The following is a 16,242-nucleotide window of genomic DNA, read 5'->3' as shown; positions in this document are numbered from 1 at the left end:
TTATGCAAATGAGTGATACATACATTAAGAATATAATTGAGACAATTATTGCAGAATAGACCAGCAAAGGAATGTGCAGTAAGGTAAACAAAACAATCGAGAAAATAAATTAAAATTATCAACTTAATATGCACAATATAATAGTAAGTAATTTAAGTAGCATAGGAAAATAAACAGTGAATCAGGGCAAACATGAATTGACTGGTTTAAGCTCTACTAGTGATATGTAATTATTTTTAGGATTTTTTTAATTTTCATAAAATATAAGATTTATTGATTATTAAGCCTCAATTTATCATAACAGAGTATTTTGAAATACTGTATGTCTCCTACGCCTCCTAACGGTCCTCAAGTTTCTTGAATTTTCTTTGCGAAAATTAAAATACTCGTTATGTATTCAAAAATACTCCAAAATAACAAAATCGGTGTTGAAAAACTTTTCTAGCAAATTTTAGGGTTTCAGCACGACGGTGTTGCCATGCTCCGGCGCTGGCTGTCACCCACGGTGGTGGTTCGCCTAAGCCTGGTCGATTTTGATCAGTTTTACACGTATCTCTGTGAAAAAATATGTTAGGGAATCTTGGTTAGTCAAAAAAATAAAAAAACTAAAACCTACCGGCGGGGGTGTCTCTAGGTGTGGCGGCTCCGTAGGTCCTCATTCGTAGTTGGGGTTCCTCTTTGGCTAACCTGCATTAGAAAAAGATAGTGAATACTGTGGTCAAAGAATTGTGTGAAATGGGAAATGACAAAGGGATCATCAGAGAGGGTTTCGGGTTCTGGTCGTGGCGGCTTAGTCGAGTTTTGCCCCTGGTTTTTGACTCACCCATTGATCTTTTGGCTCCAATATGGACACATGGAGGTTCGAGATTGAATTTTGAGCTAGAAAAGGGGAAAAAGTACATGTTTTAGCATCGGCGGTGGCTTTGGTGCGACGGTGATAGTTGTCGGCCTCTTTCTCCAGCATCTGATTTTTTCTCCAACCGCCATTCTTCTTCTTCTCCAGTCACCCCTCTGTCGACTAGGGCTTTGGTTCCCTGCGAATAGGAGTTTAAATACTCATATTCTCTTCGATCTAAGTTGCTCATTTGAGCCGACGTGGGGTGAGGAGGGTCATTCAATGATTCCCCATTTAGGTTGATTGTGTTGACGAATTTGGACTGTCTATCGCAATCAATCTCGTCCATCCGATTGCGTCTAAAGAATGAATGCATCTTGGCTGTTTATGCACGTGGGATGAGGTTTGGACCGTTATATTTTCAGATACACGGATCGCTCGGGTGACCTCCCGCGTGATGCTAATGTCAGTGTGCCTTCCACGTGATGTACTCTAGTTCGCCATGACTGCTGATACGTCCCACTTAGCTAAATTTTTTATTTTGTGATTTTACTTTATGTGTTTAAGTTTTCTTTTAAAAACATTCTGTTATCCAAAATTTTACCCATTTTCTCTAAAATTATTTTTAATTTCGCGTCTAATTTATTTTTTGTAAAAAATTTAATAAAATTTAAATTAAATAATTTTTTTAAATTATTTATATATTTTATAAATGTAATAAAAATTATCTCGAGCCGATTTTCGAGCCCGGGTATTACAACTTTCTCCCATTAAAAAAAAATTTAGTCCTTCAAATTTATCACCTTCTCACTTAGTTAAATAGTTGAAGGTATTGGGTTTTGAAGTCCGATTCTCACTCCCAAGTGGCCTCTTCCTATGTGTGATTTTGCCATAGGACTTTGATGAAGGAAATTTATCTATTACAAAGTACTCTATTCTTCCAATCCACAATGTCTACTGGTACCTCCTTATAAGATAGATCCTCCTGAAGTGAAAGGGGCTTGTGAGATAAGATATGTGAGGGGTCCAGGTTGTACTTGCGTAGCATAGACATATTATGGACTCTAGATAGCGCTAGAGGTAGTGCTAGTCTATAAGCGGACGTACCAATCCTGTCTAAGATTTCAAACGGTCTAATTAATCGAGAATTTAATTTTTTTCTTTTACCAAACCTGCTGATTTCCTTGAAAGAAGTGACCTTAAGAAATACTCGATCGCTTTTCTCGAGTTCTAAATCTCTCTTCCAAGTGTTGGCATAACATAACTCTTTTGTTTACTCTAAGCTGTCTGGATATTCTTTCTGATTTTAACTATCTTAGTTGTAGTCTCCTCTATAAGATCAGGACCAAACAACTTTCTATCACCAATCTATTCATAACAGATTTGCGACCTACAGGGTCAGTCATACAATGTCTCATACGGGGTCATGCCGATACTCGATTGGTAGCTATTATTATAGGCGAACTCTATCAAGGTAGGTGATCATCCCAATGACCCCCGAATTCTAGAACATCTCGGAGCGTATCCTCAAGTGTGCGAATTATCCGTTATGATTGTCCATCGGTTTGAGAGTGGAATACAGTGTTGAAGGATAGTTTCATTCCCATTACTTGTTAAAAACTAGACCAAAATTGAGAGGTAAACCTAGGATCTCTGTCGGATACATCGTCATCGAAACTCCATGTAGCTTGGCTATATCCTCGATATAAATTTTTACTATCTTGTTTAAGGGGTCGGTCATTTTGATAGCTAAAAAATGAGAGGACTTAGTGAGTCGGTTGATAATTACTCAGATAGCATCATGTCTTGAGTGTACCTTAGGCAACACTGTCACAAAATTTATGGTGATATGTTCCCATTTCCACTCCGGGATCGGTAATGACTGAAGTATCATGTTTGGACGTTGATGCTCTGCCTTAACCTATTGACGTACAAGACATTTGGAGACGAAATTGACTATCTCTCTTTTCATCCCACTCCACCAGAAAACAGGGCCGCATACTTTGATACATCTTAGTACTTCTTAGATGCATGACAAACTTTGAGCTATGAATCTCTGTCATGATGTCTCTTTTTAGTTCACTGTCATCTAAAACACACACCCTGTCCTGGAACCTGAGCAACCCATCAGTAGAGACTCGGAATCCTAAATTTACTCCATGTTCTGCATCCTTCCTACAAACTGCTAGGGTGGAATCAGTCAGTTGGGCTTCCTTTATTCTCTGAATCAGTCCAAGTGGGACAGTAAGATGGGTCAGACATGTAACCCTCTTCAAGTCCTGAAGCCGTATTTGCTGTGCAGCCCCTATTACCTTGCATTCAGAAACTATTAAGTGAGCCTACATATCTGCATTTTTTTTGCTAAACGCATCAGCTACCATATTGTCCTTACCCGAATGATACAAGATCTTACAATCGTAATTCTTGAGAAGCTCTATCCAACGCCTCTGATGCATGTTGAGATCTATTTGAGTGAATATATGCTTTAAGTTCTTATGGTCTGTGTAAATATCAAAAGTCTCATCATACAAGTAGTGGCACTAGGTTTTTAAAGCGTGGATGATAGCGACAAGTTTCAAGTCATGGGTGGGTTAATTCTTTTTATGACTCTTCAACTGCATAGACTCATAGGCTATAATATTTTCACACTGTATCATAATACAATCTAATCCCATATAGGAGGCATCACTATACACTGTGTATCCACCTGTCTCACTTAGTAGATCCAAAATAGGTGCGATAGTCAACTGCTTCTTGAGTTCTGTAAAACTCATTTCGCAATTCTTATTCCACTTAAACTTAACGTTCTTCTTTGTAAGTAGGTTAAGGAGCAGCTATGCTAGAAAACTCTTCCACAAACTTGTAGTAATAACCTATTATTCTCAAAAAGCTACGAATCTCCTTAACCAAAGTTAATTTCTCCTACCAAATGGTGCCTCAATTTTCTCGGGATTCACTGACACTCCCTCTTTTGATATTATATACCCTAAAAAGGTAGTCTACTCGAGATAGAACTCACACTTGCTCAATTTTGTATATAATTTCTTTTTCCTGAGAACTTGTAAAACCTGAGTTAGGTAATGAGTGTGTTCTTCTCTGCTATTTGAATAGATTAGGATATCATCAATATACATAATGACGAATTGATTTAGGAATTCTTTAAAAACTCTATTCATCAAATTCATAAAAATAATTGACACATTGGTTAGTCTAAAAGCCATTACCAAAAATTTATAGTGTCTGTAGCTAGTTCTGAAAGCTATATTGAGAATGTCCTCTACCCTGATCTTTACTTGATGGTAACCCGAACGCAAATCTATCCTGGAGAAAACCTGTGCACTCTATAATTAGTCAAAAAGGTCATCAATTCTAAGAAGTGGATACTTGTTCTTGATTGTGACTCTGTTCAATCCCCTACAGTCAATACATAATCTCAATGCCCCATCCCTTTTCCTTGCAAACGTGACTCCAGCATGCCAAGGAGATACATTGTATTGGATGAACCCACTATCATGTAATTCTTTGATCTGTTTTATCAGTTCTTCCATCTTAACACAACTCATGCGGTAAGGGGCAACTGAGAAGGAATGGGTACCAAGCTGGAAATCTATGGTGAATTCAACTTTTCTATCCACTAACAATGCAGATAATTCATCAAGGAATACTTCTAAAAATTCTCAGATTATAAGGATCTCTTGAATACAAACTTTTTTTATTAGGTTTGCCTAATGTAGAAAAGACAACCAAGTTAAAACATCATATAACAAGAAAATTTCCATAGGGGAATAATATTTAAAACTTTTATTAATTTGTAAATGACTCTTCATTAGAAGAATTGAATACAAGTTTCTTGTGAAAATAATCTACGATGGCGTGATACGCCGCTAACTAGTTCATTCCCAGAATTATGTCAAAATTCCTTATGTCTATCTCTATCAAGTCTATACTCAATTTTTTATCTGTTATTCTACAAGATAAGCTTTGTATATGACATCCCCTAGTAGTTTTATATCCCCATGAGTAGACACAAATAGCACAGAATCAAGATTCTTAGGCAATACATTCAACTTTTTTTACAAAAGTATATGAGACAAACGAATATGAATCACCAGTATCAATCAAAATATGTGCAATATGATTACAGATAGTGTACGTACCCTGTATCACATATGGGTTGGCTTCAGCATCTTGTTGAGTGAGGTTTTAAGCTCTACCCTGGATAGGAGTTTTGGTCTAATTTTGATTTTGCGAGCACTCACTCGCGTAGTGTTGGGCACTCCCACATATGTGGCAGGTATTGTTAAGATGATAGCAGGGTTGGTCCCTATGATTTTTGCCACAGTACTAGTAAGTCCTGCCACGTCCTGTTGCTAGAGCTTGAGGAAGAGCTTTAGCCACAGACCTAGGCCTCTTGTTCTGTTGAACCGATACAGTGGGTGCTGGTCTGCGGTGTGAAACTAAAAGTCTGAAATTTCTCACTACTGGAGAGAAGATATGCAGGTTCCTCTCTACTACTTGTGTCTTGGCCAGAACAGCAGAGTAGGTACTGAGCTTAAACACATACAGCTGTTGTCTGATATCAAGACGGATGCCCCACTTGAACTTTCATGTTTTTCTACCTTCATCCATCATACTCTCGCAGGAATACCGATCCAACTCTAGGAACCTTCGAGCATACTCTGACATAGTCACATCACCATAGACTAGGTGTACAAACTTTATTTCCTTCAAATGCCAAAAGTGCTCTAGGAGGTACTCTGCATTAAAGGTCATCAGGAACTGTTCCCAAGAGACTGGAATGAGCAAGGTGGCCTGCTTTAATTGTCACCAATGACTTGCCTCTCTCACGAGCATGTAGGTAGTAAGTATCACCTTCTGTTCAAGAGTCATCTCAAGAGTCGCGAAAGCTTTCTTTATCTCAGCTAACTAATACTTGGTCTCTTCGAAAGAGGATGCTCTTGCAAAGGTAGATAAGTTTAGTCTCTTATACCTCTCAATGTAGTTTGGGTCCATTATGGGTGGAATCAGCTCTAATTGAAGAGGGATTAGATTGTGTTGGGGAAGGGCTGGGTAGCCCTGTGACGGCACTTGGTTATATGATGGGGGCACCGGATTGTACTGCAGTGGTGCTTGATGATATGGTGGAGGAGCAAGGCTGTACCGGGGTGACATTTGATCTTTTCGCTGTAAGGGTGGCTTAAACTGTGGCAGTAGTGGAGGGTCAAACAACTCTCTCCTTTCTTTTCAGGCCTACTGGACAGAGATAAGTCTCTCTAATATCTCAAAGATTCGATCGACATCCTCTCAAAGTGACCCATCATGGGCAGCTCAGTTTAGTGGATGTCTTCCTCTCCTTATATTCTTGGACTTGCATTTCATAAAAAAGGGTTGAACGAGAGTTTGTACTTTGGTGTTTTTAAATCTGTATAAGGAATGGTTTCAAGGAATACAACTCTGATACCAACTATAAAACCCTAAAACTTAAAGAAAATGAATTTATATTTTAAATGCAGAAGCAAACAAATAAGTTAGGATTTACATTTCTTATACAGTAAATTAGAATGCACAATAATACTACAGAAATATCCTTTCTATAGTGGTTCAAAAAAAAAGTAAATAAATTATTATAAATAAATATTCTAAGGGGTTAACCTCTACTAGTACTTAAACAGGGTCTGAGAGGTAAACTACTCACAACCCTCTTACTGATCGGATTTTGGATCTTGGTCATTTTAATATGAAATGGTTAATAGAAGAGTGATCTATATTATCTCAGTAAGAATATCACACTAAGAACCGATACGGAAATCGAACGTTGATAAAAATCATAAAACAACTAATAGAACCCTTAATTTAAGTAAATTCATTTAACATTAAAACATTATTCATATAAATATTACGAGTTTTTCAAAATCAACCTATGAGACAAATACTCATATAACATTATAATTTCATGTATAAGTGAGTAAGGTCGGCAATTCTCCCCTTTTTACCTACTTAGTGGAACCCCTTGAGGTTCATAGGGATATTCCCCTATTCATGAACTCAATATTTAGATTTATCAATTAATCCGGTCATTCCCATACCTCATTCAGTAATGGGTGTCAAACACACTATCGCCTTGATACCCCGTTCGGTATGAGGGTGAACTATATCTCCTAAACCCTTCAGGTATGAGACTTCTCAGCCCCATCTGACTGAAATAATGTCTATAGTAGGGTTCTCTACGTACTAGGTCCATCCACCCGTTCCTAGGGTAACTAGTAAGTCTTTCTTACATGGAATTATACCACGAACCGATTACCAGTTACATACTAATATCTTATATTTTCAGTTAATGAAAAGTTATGCAAATAGACGATACATACATTAAGAATATAATTGAGACAATTATTGCAGAACAGACCAGTAAAAGAATGTGCAATAAGGTAAACCAAAAAATCGAAAAAATAAATCAAAACTATCAATTTAATACGTACAATATAACAATAAGCAATTTAAGCAGTACAAAAAAATAAACGGTGAATCAGGGTAAATATGAACTGACTGGTTCCGACTTCACTAATAATCTATAATTATTTTTAAGATTTTTTAATTTTCACAAAACACAAGATTTATCGATTATTAAGCCTCAATTTATCGTAATAAGGAATAGAGTGAGGGATTCTTACCCATGTCGGAGTTTTGAAACACTATGTTATCTCATATGCCTCCTGACGGTCATCGGATTTTCTAAATTTTCTATGCGAAAATTAAAATATTCGTCACGTACTCAAAAATATCTAAAATACCAAAATTGTTGTTGAAAAATCTTTATGGCAAAATTTAGAGGTTTGGCATGGCGGCGTCGCCATGCTCCATCGCAGGCTCTGCTGTCCACGATAGTGGTTCACCTCGGCCTGACCAGTTTTGTTCAGTTTAGGCTTATTTTGGCCGGTTTTAGCCAGTTTTACACGTATCCCTGCGAAAAAAATACGTTAGGGAGCCTCAGTTAGTCGAAAGAAAATAAAAAACGGAAACCTATTGCAGGGGGGTGTTCGGGTGCGGTAGCTCTGCCGGTCTTCATTCGCAGTTGGAGTTCCTCTTCGGCTAACCTACATCAGAAAAAAAAACGGTGAATATGATGATCAAAGAATCGCGTAAAATGGGAAATGGGAAGGGGGTCATTTGAGAGGATTTCGGGTTTTGGCCGTGGCGGCTCGTCCGAACTTTATCTGCAGTTTTCGGCTCATCCATAGATCCTTTGGTTCCGATATGGTCATAGGGAGGCTCGGGATTGAATTTCGAGCGGGAAGGGGGTCATTAGATAGGGTTTCAAGTTTTGGCCGTGGCGGCTCAGCCGGGCTTTATTTGCAATTTTTGGCTCGTCGATCCTTTGGCTCCGATATGGTCACAGGAAGGCTTGGGATTGAATTTCGAGCGAAAAAGGGGAAAAAAGTACATGTTTTGGCATCAGTAGTGGCTCTAGTGGGGCGGCGACGGTGGTTGGTCTCCTTCTCCGGCGTCTAGTTCTTTTCTCGGCCACCATTCTTCTTCTTCGCCAGTCACCCCTCTGTCAGCTAAGGCTTTGGTTCCCTACGAAGTGGAGTTTAAATACTCATATCTTCTTCGATCCAAATCGCTCGTTTGAGTCGACGTGGGGTGAGGAAGGTCGTTCGATGATTTTCTGTTTAGGTTGATTGCATGAACAAATCTAGACCGTCTATCACGATTAATTTCGTCCGTCCGATCGCCTCTAAAGAGGGAATGCATTTGGGCTGTTCATGCACGCGGGATGAGGTCTAGACCGTCGGATTGTCAGACATGCAGATTGCTCGAATGACCTCTTACGTGGTGCCGATGTCAGCGTGCTTGCCAGGCGGCATCTTTTGGTTCGCCCTGGCTGTTGATTGGGTCGTTCCACCTGATCGAATTTTTGTTTGCGATTTTACTCAATGTTTTCAAGTTTTATTTCAAAAACACCTTATTAATTCAAAATTTCACCAATTTTTTTTTTAAATTATTTTCAATTTCGTCACTAATTCATTTTTTCTAAAAAATTTAATAAAATTTAAATTAAAATAAATTTTTTAATTATTTATATATTTTATAAATGTAATAAAAATTATATCGAACCAATTTTCGAATCCAATTATTATATTAATATTATTTTAAGATTACTTTGTATTTTTATCAATTGTATTAAATTGTTATTTGATAAGTTAACGGAATCAAATAGTAATTCCAACTCGACTATTTCTACTCCTCCCCATAAAAAGAGCGGAGACTCAAAGGTTATTACCCCTTTGGAGGCTATTAAAAATAAATAAATAGCAATTTATTTTTTCTTCTCCGTCCTTGGCTTTGCTCAGACGGTTAGTGTTCTCTACTTCCCCACATGGTTAATTCATCTGGGTCATTTCTATATTATGTTTTATAAATACTAATTAGCAAATTTTTATTTATTTATTTATTTATTTTTAAATTTCTCTATATCGAAGAGATGATAAATTTATAACTGGCTAATCAGTTTATGATAACTAATATATAAATTATTTACATAAATTGATCAACTGAAGAAAAATAATTAGAAATTTTGGTCAAAATAATAATAGAGAAGAAGAAATAACATACTGTGGTTATTTTAATTAAAATAATAATAATTATTGCATTTCTTTTATTTAAAAATATAATAAATTTATTAAAATTTAAATTAATTTAATAGTTGCTTAATTTATAAAACGAAATATCACTATGGATTTTTGAGTCCAACCTGGCATGTGAAGAGTCCATTGGCAACCTGCCACGTCACTGTCCACCTGGATTTTGGCCTGTAAGAAGTTATAGCGGAGCTCGACTGTTTCGCAGAAAGGAAGGTACTTTCGGCGAGGTGACTCAGTTTTGGCTCTGGCAACTCAATTGAACACCAAGAATGGAGGTGGCTCCAACAAGATTGGATTACTATGAAGATATGTGGAAACTACAATCCAAATCCATACTCGTCTCCTGCTTCAAGGTCTGATTTCCTTCAATATATTCAAATCCATTTTCTCTTTAATCAGGCATATTTCGTTTATAGTCACGATGTTAATATGCATATCAATGGCGTCTACTTGTTAGGGTGATGATGGTAGGCGTGCTCTAATATTGGAGTCAACGATATTCCACCCACAAGGCGGTGGTCAACCGTCCGACACAGGGTTCATTACAATATCCGATTTGAACCTCAAGTTCGTCGTGCAAGATGTTCGACCCAAAGATGGAATTGTAAATTAATCCCCTATTGGTAACTTATTTCTAGTTCTCGCCATGATTCTCTGGGGTTAACTTGTTGGTCTTGTTTGGTTGCTTGAATAGGTGTTTCATTATGGAGTTGTTGAGGGTGCGGATGAGGAATGTGAATTTGAGATGGAGAAAGGAAAAGAAGTTCTTTTGTTTGTTGATGAGTCAGGGCGCCACCTTAATTCCAGGCATACAGCTTAATTCCCCACTCAATTCTTAATCAAATTTTACATTTAATTTTTACGTTAGTGTTAACAGCATTATTAGAACATGATTTATTTTATTATTTTAAGCTATCTGTAACAAAGCTTGAATTTTTGAAGGTAAAGTCCATTAAATGTATTTCATGGCAGTAACTGAATTCATAATACCAAAGAATTTAAGTTTGGATGGTGATAAATTGAAAAATATATATGTTGTAGTATCAAGAACTAATAAAAAAATGGATTGAAAATTGGCTAGGAATTGAATGAGATATGAACGAAGGCAGAGTTAAAAAGTTTAAAAGATAAAGTTTTGCGGGTTTGAAAATGTTTCATTTTTTTTCCTTGTTTGCAGATTACACTCGGCTGGACATTTACTGGATGTATGTATGCAAAAAGTTGGGCTAGGGCATCTGGAGCCTGGCAAAGGATACCATTTTCCAGATGGGTATGCTATAAATAAGTATTAGAATTGCATTAGGACTGTCTATCATCTAATTTCCAGTTGTACAAGGAACACGTGAGCTTCAACATTTAATTACCTCTGATGTTTTGTTTCCTCTCGATATAATGGGTGTGGTTTGTTACAATTATATAATGTGACTAAGGAAAAACTTTCTCACTTGCTTATCTGCAACTACTGATGATTTTTCTCCAACAACTCATGATCAATGTTGGAAGTACTGCAGTCTTCATACTTCCTTTCCTTTATTCTTTTCTGTTCTCCCCTTCTCTATGGACTAGTTTGTCTAATAAACATACACATGTTCATGTCATTGAGATGCTGAGTTATTTCATTCAAAAGTTTGGTTCTTGATGTTGAATATACGTAGATGATTTCCTACCAGGCCATTTGTAGAATACAAAGGCACGATTCCACAGAATGAATTGCAAAGTAAGCAGAAAGAATTAGAGCTGGAAGCTAATGCATTAATATCCAGGGGAGGGAAAGTATGTTACAGCTTAATGTTCTCTGCTGAATGCACTTATTTGATTCTTGCATCATTATTTGGTAAAATGTTGTTCCCTATTTTTTTAGGTTTCCGCTGAAATTTTACCCTATGGAGATGCTACTGAACTGTGTGGTGGTTCACTTCCCCACTACATACCCAAGGTATATAAGAAATAACATGTAGTAGAACAGGAAGTTTGGAGAGTTATCTGCATAATGAGTCCTGTGTCTAGTATATCAAATCTATAGTTGGAGGTCAGTGAATATTCTGGGACTAAATGAACACACTGACTTTTATTTATGAAAATTATAAAAACTTAATCACATGACGAATTTTTAATCTTATGTATTCTTTGAATGAAGTCTGACATAATGGTTCCTCTCATGTTGGATGCTACATATGGTGTTGTAGGCATGATATTAACTTATGCTGTTGCATAATATATTCATGGGTGCAAAATATATAGATCGGCTGTATTTTCTTTTTTGGGGTGATAGGATGGACAGGTAGGCTGCTGCTTCATTGTAATGGGGTCTATTTCGTATATATCAGCTAATGGAGTTTATTAATGCTATCTGAGTTTGTATCTGCACATTTGAATACCCTAACAATGATGAAATCCTTCAGGGTTGCAAAACATAGAAATTTGGCCATCTTGTTTAGTTTGTATGTTAGGTTGGTTTAATCAAACATGTAATAGTTTGTTTTTATACATTTTGCAGGGCAGCTATCCTCGCATTGTACAATTAGGGAGTAATCCAGGTTGCCCTTGTGGTGGTACCCATGTCTCTGATATTTCAGAGATCCGGAGCATGAAGGTATAGTGTTATCTTCATTCAACTGGATGATATTTTGCTTTATGATCAACATTTCTTGTGATTTTACGTGGATAGTGTGATAATATACATAAACAAAGTTTATAGTGTTACCTAACAGCAGGAACTCTCCTAGCCAATGAAAAAAAAAGCACTGGCAGTGTTATTGCCAGTAATACTGCTTTGAGTTTCTTTTGAGATCAAGTGTAGTGACTATTGTATTGTGAAATAAATTATTTTGTGTCATTTGAAGCATCGTATTCGTCCACAATGTTATTGTAGCCTTTGAGCCATTGATTAACAGAAGGAGATTGCGATTAATAGGAACTCTTTTCACATTTGATTTTCTATCACCAGAGTGATTAAAAGGAGATTGTTTTTCTAAGAAACTCTTTGCACATACATATTAGTTGTTTACTTGTTTCCTGATGTTTGTGGCATTGCTTAGTCTCTTTTCTTTTTTTTGAAACTAAGCTTTGTTTCAACAGTAAAAAAGAGAGATTCTCTAGGAATTACTTGGACATAGGTCTATTATTAGTTAGAAATCTTATTTCATTATTGTCTTCCTATTTAGATTCTAGATATTTTAGGTTATTAGACACCGATAAATACATTTGTGAATTTTCATTGCCATAAAGATTGCTTACGTATTAACCATCTGGACATTCTACCGTTCTTTTGAGTTGAGCAACAAAACAACATCGTGATCGAGGTTCTGACAGTTCTGCAACTGTGGCTATTGGTTTCTCGTACTTCAAATCATTGAAAATTTATTATTATTACTATTTTTGTTTCTTATCTTTTCTAAACTCTACTCTGCAAGGCTACATCAGTTACCTAGGAGTGTATAATGCTATATGTATGTCTTGTTTAATTTTTGTTCTTTTGATATTACTCTTATAAAGCATCTATTGATGCTTGCGAGAGAGCGTCTGACTTTGACGGATGGAGTTAATATGGTTTCTCTATCAAATTCTGTTTGCTCAGGTTTCTCAAATACGGACAAAGAAGGGAACAACTAAAGTCTTTTACACAGTTGAATCCTGATTTCTGGTATCACATTCTTAATCATCATTAGTACAAATGTATGCTACTTATGTTAAGGACCAGTATGCACCCATCTGGACTAGTCCTCACATAGTTGAAATGAGGTATTGCACTTATCTGTTAACATTTAGCATGCTACCGGGATTTTGAAACCTCGAAAATTAGTAACAACGCCATGGCATTTCCCCCCTCTATATTATATCATTGCGAGTTCAAAGATAAGAAGAGATGAAATACTTTATCCTTGTAAATTCAGCAACTGTTTTCTCTTTTTGGCTCTTTCTCTCTCTCCTACTTCTACTTGCTGACTTATTTTGTGAGATAATTCACAAAACACCCTGTTATAACATAATTATAAAAATGTAGTATTATTTTATTTTAAAAATATCTTTTTATTTTATAATCTGTTATAAACTAAACAAGTGAATAATTTTATAATTATTTTAGATAACTGTTATACTCTATCGGACGATTGTATATTATTAAAATTTTTAAAATAAAGTGAATAAAATATTAATAAAAAAATATTTTTCGTAATTAAAAAAATAAAAGGCTTTATTATGATTATGATTAAACTAGAAGAATATTTTTTTGTAAATTAGCCTCTTTTATATGGTTCAATATCCTTGTTTCCATCATGTTTTCGCCTGGTTTCGTTCTCCTCAGTGGATCATGAAGCTTGACATGGAAATCTAGCATTCACGTATTTTGGACATGTATGGAGTGGGGTCTTTGGTTACAATCTTACGTTGAATGAGTTTTTTATTAATAAATTATTCTTCAATCCTAAGAATTATCTCTGATGATCATTAGATTAAGAGTCGCTTCCAATGCCTCAAAGAACCAAACTTTTTTATTTTTCATGGTCCCGCTGCTTTTGCTCAAGTCAAATATTTGAGAATTGCTAAGCCTTTTTATGTTGTTTCTATACTATAATTGCATATGTAAAATGATTCTAATTGTCTCCACTACGTGTACATGTACTATACTTTTATGCTCATATGCTCACTTTATCAGGGTTTTGATTTCTCAAATCGATGTTTATACTATTCTCGTTATAAAAATGATAGTATTACTGTAAATTCAAAGAGTTTACATTAGTGTAAATATAAATTTAGATATTAACATCTAATGATGAAAAAATTAGTCGTAAATTTGAATTTATTTAATTATTTTCTTTCATAAACTAGATTTAGATATTGTGTTGCATGGACAATCTAGAGACTGATGCCAAGAGCGTGCAAATGCAGAAGCACGCTGAACAGTGCCCACTACTAGTTACGATTGGGGTGGCAACGTCTCCATGGACATGTTTAGCACCCGAGCTTGAGCCATTGTCCCGATATGCGTTGTTCATGCTCTCCCAATCAAAACCGGCTCATCGCATTTCACATTTGACCAAACTACACTAATAAATTAATAATTTTATGTAAAATAATATAAAATCAAACAGTAAAAATTAAATTATTGCAAAAATAAAAAATGTGGAACTCGTCAGATCACAACACCATACCATATTTTAATTGATATTTTTAGTTAATACTCCATCTTTTTAATTAAAATCATTTTCTTTCCATTTTTCATGCATTTCACAAGTAAAATCTTCTTTAAAAAATTAAATATTGAACTAAAAGAAATGGTATAAACACAAAATAATATATATTTTTTGATCAATATAAATGTATGTGTGTTGAATTTTTTTTTTTAATTAGATGTTTGTAATTTTTATATTTTTTATGAAATTATAAATTTGAGTGGGAGTATATGATAAGATTGATTATATTAATTTTTGTATGTAAATATTACAAAATTAGTAAAAAGTAGAAGTATATATTAAAATAAAATGTGTATATGTGTCTGGTGAGGGTAGATTTTGTGCAGTGGGTCTAGTGGTTGGCACTGGACGCAACCTGGTACTTTACGTGGTCCACATTAGCAGTCTCTTCAGTTCAGCCATCTTTTGGTCTTGTCTGCGGACCCCACCATATCCAACCTTTCTGATTGCCCATCGCTTTTCTTTTTTATATTAAAAATTAAAACTCTTTTTTTTTCCCGAAAAATACAAAAAAGAAAAAAAAAAGTCTTAAAAAATACTACTAAAATAATTATTAATAAAAAAATATTTCAATAAAAAATCATCTAATATTTATTAAAATTAATTATAAAAAGTATTGTCATTTTTAAAAAAAAAAATTGAAGTTTTATGTTTTAAAATTTAAGTGTAAGTTGTTAATAAAATTTAAAATTATTTTTTAAGAATTACATATTGTATTTTTTTACTCCAAATTTATGAAAAATAAATTTTGAATTTAATTATTATAAAAAATATTTTATATTTTATTCTATTCGTTCAATTATAAAAATATTTTAAAACACAAAAATATGTGAAAATCACATTAGCTAATCTAGCAAAAAAGTCAAATTATCCACTTAAAAAATAAAAAGTCAATTTATCACATTAGCTAATCTTGCATAATGCTCTGTATATTTTTGTTTGTTTGTTTTTTTTTTGTTTTTTTGGGGTCTACTTGTTGCTTTGATATGCTTCTGATATGGGTTTGATGTATAACTTTCTCTTTATATAATAAATTTATTTTTATCTTATAAAAATTTAATCTTTAATTAATTATAAGCTATATAATATATAATTAATTTTTAAAATTATGACTTGTGTCTAGCACGAGACACTTTCTTTATTTGCAAAAGCTGAGATTTTTTTTTTTTTTCTAAAAAAGCCACATAGTTATATGGCCTGGCCAAATGTGATACATTATTGTTTTATTTTATACAAAGGAATGAAATCAAACCTTAATTATTTACGTTTTTTAATGAGATTTATTTCCATTTTCAAATAAATTTACCCATTTTTTTTCAGATTATGATTACATTATGCAAGTGTATAAAAATAGTATATGTATATGCATGCACCTTATATATTTTTTTAATATATAAGAGAGGCGTCCCTCTCTAACACCCAAGAGTTGAGACAAAAAAAAAAAAAAAAAAGAAAAAGAAAAAGTTCAACTTGTCCAAAACACAGTACAAAAAGAAAACAGGACTTTTCCGTACACACCGAAACGCGGTGGCAATAGTGTAAATAAGGAAAAGAAAGAGGGCCAATTAGTAAA

At 34.7% G+C, this 16,242-nt stretch overlaps 1 protein-coding gene across 2 annotated transcripts; it reads left to right on the top strand.

Annotated features, from left to right (window-relative positions):
* The first annotated feature begins 9,665 nt into the window (after positions 1–9,665).
* On the top strand, positions 9,666–13,395 carry LOC110819960 (threonyl and alanyl tRNA synthetase second additional domain-containing protein). Of its 2 annotated transcripts, XM_088216557.1 has the most exons (8): positions 9,667–9,830; positions 9,935–10,081; positions 10,172–10,284; positions 10,655–10,747; positions 11,148–11,250; positions 11,339–11,413; positions 11,975–12,070; positions 13,055–13,395. In XM_088216557.1, exons 1-8 carry the CDS (start codon positions 9,747–9,749, stop codon positions 13,112–13,114), a joined length of 771 nt encoding a protein of 256 aa, XP_088072683.1. In that variant the 5' UTR covers positions 9,667–9,746; the 3' UTR covers positions 13,115–13,395. The 2 variants fall into 2 exon arrangements, with proteins under 2 accessions (XP_088072684.1, XP_088072683.1); XM_088216558.1 differs by lacking the exon at positions 11,339–11,413 and having other exon boundaries at positions 9,666–9,830; positions 13,055–13,308.
* The last annotated feature ends 2,847 nt before the right edge of the window (positions 13,396–16,242 follow it).

The sequence above is a fragment of the Carica papaya genome, chromosome 3 (genome assembly GCF_054855325.1).
Source record: "Carica papaya isolate Zhongbai chromosome 3, ASM5485532v1, whole genome shotgun sequence".
NCBI lineage: Eukaryota > Viridiplantae > Streptophyta > Magnoliopsida > Brassicales > Caricaceae > Carica > Carica papaya.
The sequence above is the reverse complement of the archived record's forward strand: the minus strand, read 5'-3'. Positions and strand labels throughout refer to the sequence as shown.

Bases quoted from the DNA above. Each gene is read 5' to 3' on its own strand.
- LOC110819960 (XM_088216557.1), top strand. From the start codon at position 9,747: ATGGAGGTGGCTCCAACAAGATTGGATTACTATGAAGATATGTGGAAA. The intron at 10,748-11,147 runs GTATGCTATAAA...ATTTCCTACCAG, and splicing joins GGATACCATTTTCCAGATGG to GCCATTTGTAGAATACAAAG. The intron at 11,414-11,974 runs GTATATAAGAAA...TACATTTTGCAG, and splicing joins TTCCCCACTACATACCCAAG to GGCAGCTATCCTCGCATTGT.